This window comes from Morone saxatilis, unplaced genomic scaffold, assembly GCF_004916995.1.
Source record: "Morone saxatilis isolate NCDOM2014 unplaced genomic scaffold, NCSU_SB_2.0 Contig1, whole genome shotgun sequence".
Lineage (NCBI taxonomy): Eukaryota > Metazoa > Chordata > Actinopteri > Moronidae > Morone > Morone saxatilis.
The window spans coordinates 14,867,210-14,876,676 of NW_023339651.1; the positions used below are offsets into that span (position 1 = coordinate 14,867,210).

The 9,467-nt window shown below is 41.5% G+C and overlaps 3 protein-coding genes across 3 annotated transcripts in view; 1 reads left to right on the forward strand and 2 right to left on the reverse strand.

Moving 5' to 3' along the window:
• The window catches only part of bricd5 (BRICHOS domain containing 5), a 2,267-nt gene extending 633 nt beyond the window's left edge, over nucleotides 1-1,634 (forward strand). Inside the window, exons 2-3 of the mRNA XM_035669960.1 lie at nucleotides 20-170; nucleotides 1,236-1,634. Coding sequence (XP_035525853.1) covers nucleotides 20-170; nucleotides 1,236-1,330 — 246 coding nt within the window. The 3' untranslated portion in view covers nucleotides 1,331-1,634. The remainder of the gene's footprint in view (nucleotides 1-19; nucleotides 171-1,235) is intronic.
• A 174-nt stretch (nucleotides 1,635-1,808) lies between these two features.
• mlst8 (MTOR associated protein, LST8 homolog (S. cerevisiae)) lies at nucleotides 1,809-5,249 on the reverse strand. The gene is made up of 9 exons (XM_035659601.1): nucleotides 5,161-5,249; nucleotides 4,688-4,861; nucleotides 4,329-4,380; nucleotides 4,072-4,234; nucleotides 3,915-3,990; nucleotides 3,618-3,770; nucleotides 3,396-3,520; nucleotides 3,041-3,204; nucleotides 1,809-2,576 (listed from the first exon to the last, which is right to left on the reverse strand). The coding sequence occupies exons 2-9, from the start codon at nucleotides 4,814-4,816 to the stop codon at nucleotides 2,458-2,460; spliced, it is 981 nt and encodes a 326-aa protein (XP_035515494.1). The 5' UTR covers nucleotides 4,817-4,861; nucleotides 5,161-5,249; the 3' UTR covers nucleotides 1,809-2,457.
• Nucleotides 5,250-5,825: 576 nt separating this feature from the next.
• The window catches only part of meiob (meiosis specific with OB-fold), a 6,351-nt gene continuing 2,709 nt past the window's right edge, over nucleotides 5,826-9,467 (reverse strand). Inside the window, exons 7-14 of the mRNA XM_035659546.1 lie at nucleotides 8,320-8,420; nucleotides 8,035-8,087; nucleotides 7,751-7,846; nucleotides 7,483-7,575; nucleotides 6,869-7,013; nucleotides 6,545-6,731; nucleotides 6,190-6,276; nucleotides 5,826-6,108 (exon numbers count right to left, since the gene is read on the reverse strand). Of these exons, the coding sequence (XP_035515439.1) occupies nucleotides 5,995-6,108; nucleotides 6,190-6,276; nucleotides 6,545-6,731; nucleotides 6,869-7,013; nucleotides 7,483-7,575; nucleotides 7,751-7,846; nucleotides 8,035-8,087; nucleotides 8,320-8,420 (876 nt within the window). The 3' untranslated portion in view covers nucleotides 5,826-5,994. The remainder of the gene's footprint in view (nucleotides 6,109-6,189; nucleotides 6,277-6,544; nucleotides 6,732-6,868; nucleotides 7,014-7,482; nucleotides 7,576-7,750; nucleotides 7,847-8,034; nucleotides 8,088-8,319; nucleotides 8,421-9,467) is intronic.

Consider the following 9,467-nt stretch of genomic DNA (forward strand, 5'->3'; position numbering starts at 1 on the left):
GTGATACTGTCCTCAGCAGATTCAGTTCCAGCTGTCTGGGAATGAGACGCAGAGGCAGACAGAGTTCCTGGGGGTGCTGGCGGCCAGTCAGGTGGACGTGTCCACGCTGGAGGAGCCTCTCCAGACTCTGTGTCAGGACAGGTCCGTCCACTGGACCAGGAGGGCCGAGGGTGAGGACAAATGTTGTGCCATAGAGCTCTTGATTCAGTGGGATTGTGCTTTGGACTCAAACCAACAAATGCACCATTCACTCTTGTTTGACTGATGTTCACTTGCATTGTTGGTTTTGATCTTTTTATGGGATTTTCCTGACAATAAGAAGAATATAGAATAATTCCAGCCTCATTCTTGAAGTCCTAAACAAATAAAACAGATGTGGTTTTGCTTGACCACTGATTTTTTTAAATGATCTCATAGGAGTAGTAGAATTTCCTTTACCCAAAGTCAAAACCAGTCGGGCTGCAACTAACAATTATTTATCAATTACTCTTAACGATTCAGGAAATAGTGAAAAATGCCCAGAACCTAAGATGAACAAGTTCACCTCCAGTGAACTATCACTGATGACAAACAAAGCAGCAAATCCTCACATCTGAGAAGCTGAAACCAGATAGTGTTTTTACCTTAAAAAAATGACTGAAATGATTTATCGATCATCAAAACAGTTGCAGATTCTGCCGATTAACTGACTCAGAGGGAAAATGATGGTACAGACATTACGGCGATATATACTGTATGTTTTTACTGACATTTTGGATAAAAGTGTCAACTGACGATGCCGTTATCTTAAATAGTAGTTAAGTATGCATGCATTACAGACAGAAGAGGTCGGGATCCATTTATCAGCACCCACAGACACTGTATGAAGGGAGTGTTTAAATTTAGTCAGCTGGCAACCAAGGTGTCAGGCTGAAACCTGAGCCTAATGTACGACGACCAATGACCTTTCACTGACGCAGTAAATGACTCAATGTATTCTCAGCAGGCGACATGTGGCGCTGGCGACAGACTTTCCCCCATACAGAACACGTTTAATATCATACTGGCTGCTTTTAAACTGTAAAGGATGTCTTAATTGTAAATATGGCCAAAATATTGATCATTATGTAATAGGGATTTGGTGATTGTGGCGTCTCCACTATGATGGCCTGTTACCACAGTCAGGTAGTGACCGCTATATCTGTATCCTGTTATGGATTTTGTCATCTTTTTGTATGCCTCTGTGTTGTTTTCAGGCCCGGGCAAACAGAGGCTGGTCTATTTCTGCATCGACATCTGCTTTCCCAGCAACATCTGCGTGTCCGTGTGCTTCTACTACCTGCCAGAGTGACTGTGTGTTCTCTCCCTCTCCTCCCAGCCAAAGATCAGGGAAACAAAGTTTTCTTTTTAGCTCCCTCGACAAGAAGAAAAAAAAAAACAAAAGTCAGCTTTGACTGTTTCCTTTGTGCCATACAGCCACTAGTAAACCAGCGAAGCAGCCAACCCTCCCAGTCCATTTCCATCCTTCCGAGAGAGAAGAGATGGAGACAGGCTGTCATGGTTATCGCCAAAGCCCCATCGTCACTCTGTTCATCCGTAATACCCTCCCTGGTGGCACACTTCAGAGATTACAGAAGAAAGATGCCCTTTTTTGTACGTGCTTCTAATTGTATTTCCTGTAACCCACTGCTGCAGTGTAATTATGTGTAACCATTACTGTTGCGTGTTTTGATCTGTCTAATAAAAGACTGTTGTGCATTTTTTGGCCAGTTTTTCCTCCTTAGACTGAAAAGAAGAGGGAGAATAACAAAACTAAAGACTGTAAGGACTTCTATTAATGACGACTTTACTGTGGAATCACTTTATGTACAACCTCCTCACGACACATGTGATCATTAAGAATAGTACAACTAAATCTGAATCAAATGAATTATATATATCACACATGAGAAATAAATCAATTCCACAGCACATCCAAGTTAACATGTGGTCCTTTTGATACAATAAATATGGTGCACTATAAAAACAAAGTTGAAAAGGGATCTCCTGTTGTGCACAGCGTGATGATGTTAGAAATATTTTAGGTACCTTATGAATATCATGTATTTTAATCCAACCAATTCCTATAGTGTTGGTACAGAAGTTCTCATACGATCGATTAAATTTGGTGCAAAATGGTGTGATGTTCCTTTAAGGTGGACTTTTGCTTTATGAGTTGTGGCCTTGCTGCCATGCTGAGTACTTACAGTTACTGGCAGGGGAAGAGCACTGTAGACATCTTGGAACAAACAGCTGAGATTCATCGTAATGTTCAAACACAAGCCTCTGCTTTCTCAAGGTGATCATTTCTGGGGACATTTTAAATAACTCCCATTAATGCCAACCGCACAGCCTCCAAAGGGTCCATTGCTTTTGTGTCCTTGTACAGACTGTACAGACTGTCTGCCATCTCCCGTCTCGTGATCTCTTTCTTCCTCCTCAGCCCAGCACGCTGTCATTGAAGGCCAGACACACCACGGCCTTCTGGTGGCCGCTGTACTCCCTCTTGATCTCGCCGGTCTCCACGCACCACAGACGGGCCAGGTTGTCTGAGGAGGCTAATAGACGGAAACAAGATTCAGAACCTGAAATTCACCTTAAGGTATGTTTACGCTGAAGTTATCAGACCGCTACCTGCTTCTCTCTAAAAGACTATGTGACTAAATATACAGTTAAACATCATCATCATCATCATCATAGAAAAAAAACATCTTTGAGAAAACTTTCACAAACTGTTTCAAATCTTGCTCATAGGCATCTTCATCAATTAATAACTTTAAGGGCAGCAAATAAATATAAACAGCACTACAACTAAGTTCGCAAAATCTGTTATTTTGGCTCACAGCAAATACAAGCAGCAACTTTATTATTATACATAATTTATAACCTAATATTTCAGAAATGTTCCCACACATTTCCAGTACAACAAACATATATAAATTGATATATTAACTCCAAAACAGCAGGGCTTTTCTGACTGTGGGACCCTGGTGTTTATGTCTGTTTTGGCTCATGTACTGACCAGTGACAATATATTGGGAGTCTCCAGAGAAAGCACAGTCCCACATCCAGCCTCTAGACGTCTCTCCGGGGTTGTTGCTCTTGATACTGAGCTCAGTCATCAGTGAGAAATTGGACGTCCTCCAGATCTTACAGGTCTGGTCTGCTGAGCAGGTGGCCAACAGACTGGAGATGACGACAAACACAAAAACACTCTCTATCATCAGCAACAACATCAACTGACTTCCTTGTTAAGCCATAACAATTGCTAATCTATCACAGAATGCAAAGTGAAAATCAAGCATTTTCTAGCCACAATAACAGGTTTATAGAGTTAATAAGAAAGGCTTGTATTGTGTGTAGAGAAGGGCGCTCACGTAGAATCAGGACTAAACTTGCAGCGGAGGGAGTAGCGTTTGTGTGCAGGGATCTTAGTCTTGGGAATGAGCTGAGTCACCTCATCTCCGATGCCTCCGGCAAGGTTCCACACATAACAGTTTCCCTGTTAAAGGAGGACAAAGGGACCAATTTAATCATTTAATATAATTTAACAAGGTTCCTATAAACAGCACCCTTTTCAGACTGTTTGGGGGACTGACCGAGCTGTTGACCGCTGCCATGTAACTGGCATCAGGGTCGATGTGAACTGAGTTGACTGAGACCTCCGGCTCAGGAATCAGCTGCTCATTGTGGTCGGTCTTCAGATCCCAGATGTGGATCACTCCACTCTGGTCTCCAACAATCAGCTCCGCCTGAAAATCACACCACGCTGACTGTTTACCGACTTGTTTGGGCGGTTAGCACGTACTGTAATCGACTTATAACATTAAAAACAAACATATTCCCTAGATAATAAACAATCGTGCCAATTTATGAATCAGTGTACATTGTCTTACCTGGTTGGGATGCAGGCATACACAGTTGATTGGAGCATTGACCTGGAATATCCTCTGACACTGCAGATTTCTCGACCTGGGGGGGGGAGAAATCAAAGTTAGTGTTGTTGTACACAGAGTGAATGTGTTTTAGCTTGGCGAGCTCCCTTTGCAGTACCTAAGGTCCCATATGCGAGCCATGCAGTCTTCTCCTCCCGTGTACATCCAGCGTCCATCTTCATGGAAGCCCACAGACGTGATGTTCTTGCTGACGCCGTCATAGTTGATCACTGGGTTGGGGTTGTTGGAGTTCAGGTCGTACATGCGGATGTGCTGATAACCTGAAACAAAGAGGGCAAATTACTGAATTTAATTATGCAATCCAAGCTGCGATGGAACTGATGTAAGAAATGAGGAGAAAAAGTCGCAACCAACCTGCAGCTGCGATCATACTCCTGTCAGGTGTGACCTCCAGTGAATTTACCTGCTGGAAGAAGATGTTAAGGAAGTGGCCTGTTCAGGTTATCTATAATATTTTACAACTCGGTTATACCTAAAGACACACTGTAGTGATGATGCCATCTACAGACAAAGCATGGAGCTGCTCCTTTGACAGCATCCATGTTGATTTTATGGAGACACAAAACTCTTGACACTGTATACGGTCATATAGTCTCTGTCCCACTATTAATTCAGATACTTAAATGTGTGTTTCCAGCTAGGACAAACAGTGTGTCTGTGTTTGTGGGATCTGCCTGTCAGAGCACGCTGTTTGTTAGTCACAGTAAGGATACGGAGTCCTGGTGCTGGACGGTCCTGGTGCAGATCCCGCTGTGGGCCTGCCAGAAGCGGACAGTGTGGTCGTATCCCGCCGTGGCCAGAATGACCGGGTCGCTGCCCACCGTCCCCTGGTTCACATTCATGCTTGACTGCTGGCTGTCACTGTTCGCACCGAAGCATGTATGACACTGCAAAGATATACAGGGACAAGTCAGCTGCTTCTCTCTTTTCTGGCTGCTGTTTTCAGTCAGTTTAATAAACTGGTACGTGGTTTATTGTTATACTGTGGACATACAACAACAAACAACTTGTAGCCTGCATGCTAACGTTAGCAGAGCAGCCTAGCCACGCGTAAGGACTACACGACTCGGACAATTAGCGAACGTCTCTATTTCATAAGCTGTGACTGTAACAGTGTTTCACTGTACAACATTATTTATGCCAATTTCGACCACTTTACCGAAAAAATCTGGAAAGTTTTGGTTACCTTCAGTTGTTCGTGTTGACTATAATTCAGTACGTCTCCATAATGTGTCCCTTAACCACATACGACGACGGTTCAAAGGTTCCGTCTTGATAACCAGTACTTTACCGCCATCTACTGACTCATTTTATCACAGCAGGACAAGTGAACTACAGCTGTGTGACTACTTGTGTTTTTTTTTAATATCCTGTTGTACTGCTGTAACCAATAGAAGTACCAAAAAAGTCTCATCTCATCTTAATTTATAATACATCATAATTTATTTTTAGATTTAGATACTTTTATAATAAGAATTTGCAAAGTAACCAATAACAAGTTTAGTAAATATGTGTGTGCAATATTTGCCTTTGAAATGTAGTAAAGTAGAAGCAGAAAGAAGCATGAAATTAAATTGGAAGTGAAGGATTAGGTATTAAGTACAGTACTTGAGTAAATGTACTTACAAGAGAAATCTCCAGTAAAGAAACACAAAACAAAACAAATATTTTAATTTAGGGTGAAATTATTGGTATAAAATTGAATTCAGTCCATCAAAACTGATGTATCATCAAGGTGTGTGTTCTAATATGGATATTGAGATATATGACACATTACATGACACATAACTTACTGATATAGCTATTTATTTATTAAAAGTAGGCAACACAACAATACATTCTTTAATATATATATTTCAATAAATAAGTTAAATAAATAAATAAATAAATAATAATAATAATGCAGAGAATGTGTCTATTCACCAAACCCACATGTATAAATGACTATTATCCTTGTTAATAGATCAGTCAGAGCAGTACCACACAGCAGGTACAGCAGCCAACTGCAATATCATTGTGATCACAGCCGCTGCAGCAGGGCGGACATGTGCTGTTTCACCTCTCCTGGGTCAGCCAGTGAGCAGGCCAGGACCATCCCCCTGGCCCCAGTCCTCTTTAGAGTGGAAGGGAGTATCTACAACATATTATAACAGGTTTTAAATATAGAATTTGCTTTTATAGCTAACCCACACGGTGTATGGATGAAAAGCAGTACCTTCACATATATTTTGCATCTTTCCAAAAGAAATTTCCACTTCATTGCAGTCCTCTGGTCATCAGTCAAACTGGTAAATTCCTCTGTCTGCAAAAAACAACGTGCTAAATGTGTTGGAATTGCAACAACACAAATTCTAAAATCTGAAGACTTTCCAGACCCACACAAAATTTAAGCACTCTCCAGAACAGCTTGGTTAGAAACATAATACAGTGGTGAAGTGTTTTCATAATGTTTTAAAAAATGTATCCGTATTCATCTCTCCTTTTTTAAGTTCTTTAATCCCCACACAGGGAGGGGTGACTACATGCAGAACTGAGGCTGAATAATCATTTTTCTGTGCAGTGGTGCTAACCGTGCAGCCGAGTATGTTTTCTGCCACTGGGCTCCTGAGGGTGCAGGTATGCAGGGTGCCGGTGTGGTCCGTGAAGTCCACCAGCAGATCAAAGCCTGTGGTGCCTGAAAAGGCCTGATCCCGCCCTGGACACAGCTGGTTGGTACAGCTCTGTGTGTCCTCAGTCGCCTGAAACTTACACCTGGAGCTGAGACAGGAGAGAGAACACACTGAGCAACTAATGTTTACTGAACTACTTTATATTGTTCAGCATATTCCAATGATTGATGTAGAATATCTGAGTTGTCATGAATGAATCCCCTCTGTGCACTTGTGTGAACTCACCACCGTGTCCTGATAACCTTTGAAACAGAAGAGTCGAGGTCGAGCTTGGAGATGAAGCTGTATGTGATGCCGAAGAAAGCCTCTGGACTCTCCTGGGCCTTCTGCTTCAGCTGGCTCACTGTGTACACGTCAGTGATAGAATCCACTGCAGAGACAGAAACAGCAGCACACGTTCATGCCTGCAGTCTTTTCCTCTGAAAAAGAGGCAACCCCACAGGCTGCACTGGTCCCTTTGTGACCTGATAATATACTACATATCTTTTTTATTGTCAACCAGTCCAGTGAAAAACCAAAATGACAGTGTTAGTCCCTCTATAAATACTTACTGACTTCCACAAGTCAAATGGCTCTCATAATGAACAAATGATTTTCAGCCCCAAGCCCCATATGGTCCTAGTGAGGACATAAATCATTAAAAATGACTCACAAAGATATAGTTTAATTAAAGAGTTGGTCATTTCCAATGACGGGATACTATAGTTTTTAACACTACTTTAACAGGAGTAAATAGTGTGTGTTGGGGACTTTCAGCCATAGATTATACTCTCTATAAACTATATAAATAAAGTATCAAAATAGATATAGAATAAAGGAAATTCTTCACTATAACCTACCACTCACATCTTCTGGCTTCTCATCTTGGTCCAGAATCCCGGACTCAGATACTTCTTTAGCGTAGCTGAACAGCAGGCTGGCCTCTCTGGTGTCTGAGAGCAAGTTATGATTCACTGACAATATTCTACTTGCACAGCAGGATGATTGTTTTTTCTTACACTGCACACCAATGCTGGTGAGTTGGCTTCAGCCTTATTTTGGATTAACTGCACAATAGATATTTATGTCCGTTCCTATGTTTCTGTAAATACTGCTGTGATATCTTACCAGGATTGACAGTGATAATGGTTTTCGAGTTAACGGTTGCTGCCATGCCGTTGCGAAAGCTGTCAAAGCTAATCTTTGCATCAGCTATGAAGAGCACTTTGAATGAAGAATGAAAGTTAAAAACAACAGTAAGTTATCTTAAACATAAATACACAGTTACATCTCAGATATCCACTTTTATGCTTCTCTTCAGTGCAGTATGTTAATGGGACCTGACAGGCGGGAATAACAGTTAAATAAAGATTCATTTTGTGGCTGAGAATGAGCAGCAGCTGTTAACCTACCCGCCTCCTTGGGTATCAAAGTTTGCACGAGCTGAATGGCCTCTCTGTCCCAGCTGTGAGTGAAACAGAGGTCAGGGAGTTACCCACAGGAGAGCACAGTGAAAATCAAACACACATGAAGTTCAGCAAGTTAATCTAAAGCTGCATGTCACCAAAGTAAATTTGCGGTAACTTAAAGATACACGGCGGGGAACCAAGGGTCCAGTGAGATGGAATATGGCACAAAGGCATCACAAGTTATAACTCTTTATTCATTTTCCAAATTAATGAACGAGCATGACACACCACACGAGAGGGAAGGACGAGACCGAGTCATCAAAGAGCTTCACTTCCAGCCTCTGCCCTTTGCGTCCGTCTGAAGTGGTAAACTGCTTCAGCTCTCCAATCTGCAAAATGTAAACAGAATCATCTGAAGTTCCTATCACAATATCTTCCCTTCCTGTAAGGAGTGCAGTGACATTAAGAGCAGGGTCTGGCCTCTCTCTGAACTCTGAGGGATGTCTTTGGGCCATTATGGTAAGTTGGTATGTTCCAGGCAAACAACAAGCATACCACCATGTAACCACACAGGCAAACCAGACACAGTGTAGTCTATTATGCAATTTATACAATAAGTAAGTAAACTTAGAAAACTTTGATATGCTTGATTTCCAAACTTGATAAAACAAGAAATATTTGCTCAGCATCCATACTTATTGTCAAAAACGTCCTACTTCATGCTTATCAGGCGTCCCAACGCGGCCTCAGTGACAGGTTCCATGACTTTTCCATGACTTACTTTTCATAATGTTACATCGGACCACTTTTTAACAACCCTTCCCTTCTTGTTAATGTTATTTTGAAGCTCAGGAAACTTTAACAACCTATTTTCCACCATAGTTGAGCTTACTGTGGAGAAAAAGACAGCTGAAAAACCACCATCTAATGCAATCAGTGTGTGAAGAAGTTGGAAAATACATTTTGGTTTCTCAATGAGTTTATCAATTTTCCTCACATTCCCTGTTGAAAAACACCCTTTGAAAATCAATATGGCCCCCCGAGATCTTCTCAGCAGGATTCAAACCGATTTGTAAGACTCATCACATCAATCATATAAACATAGTACAAATTTGAAAAAAGGAGGATTTAAAAATATGAAGTAATAAAATGGCCCCAAGCTCACATGGTCTTAAAGGAAACATCAACCCTAAAACATAAGGCAACTATAAGACATATTCTTCTCAGCCAAACACAAACAAAGCTGTACCATGACTTTGAATATTTTCTTCACAATTCAAGTCCTTGTCAGGCACAAAGTGCTGGCACCAGTATCGTGCATTTCAGTTTAACAATCAGACCAAGCAATCACAGCAGAGAGGATGCCTGTTTCTCCACTGAGATTGGCTTTAATGGAAAGCAGTCCAATGTTGTAATAAATGGTAAATGGACCTGTA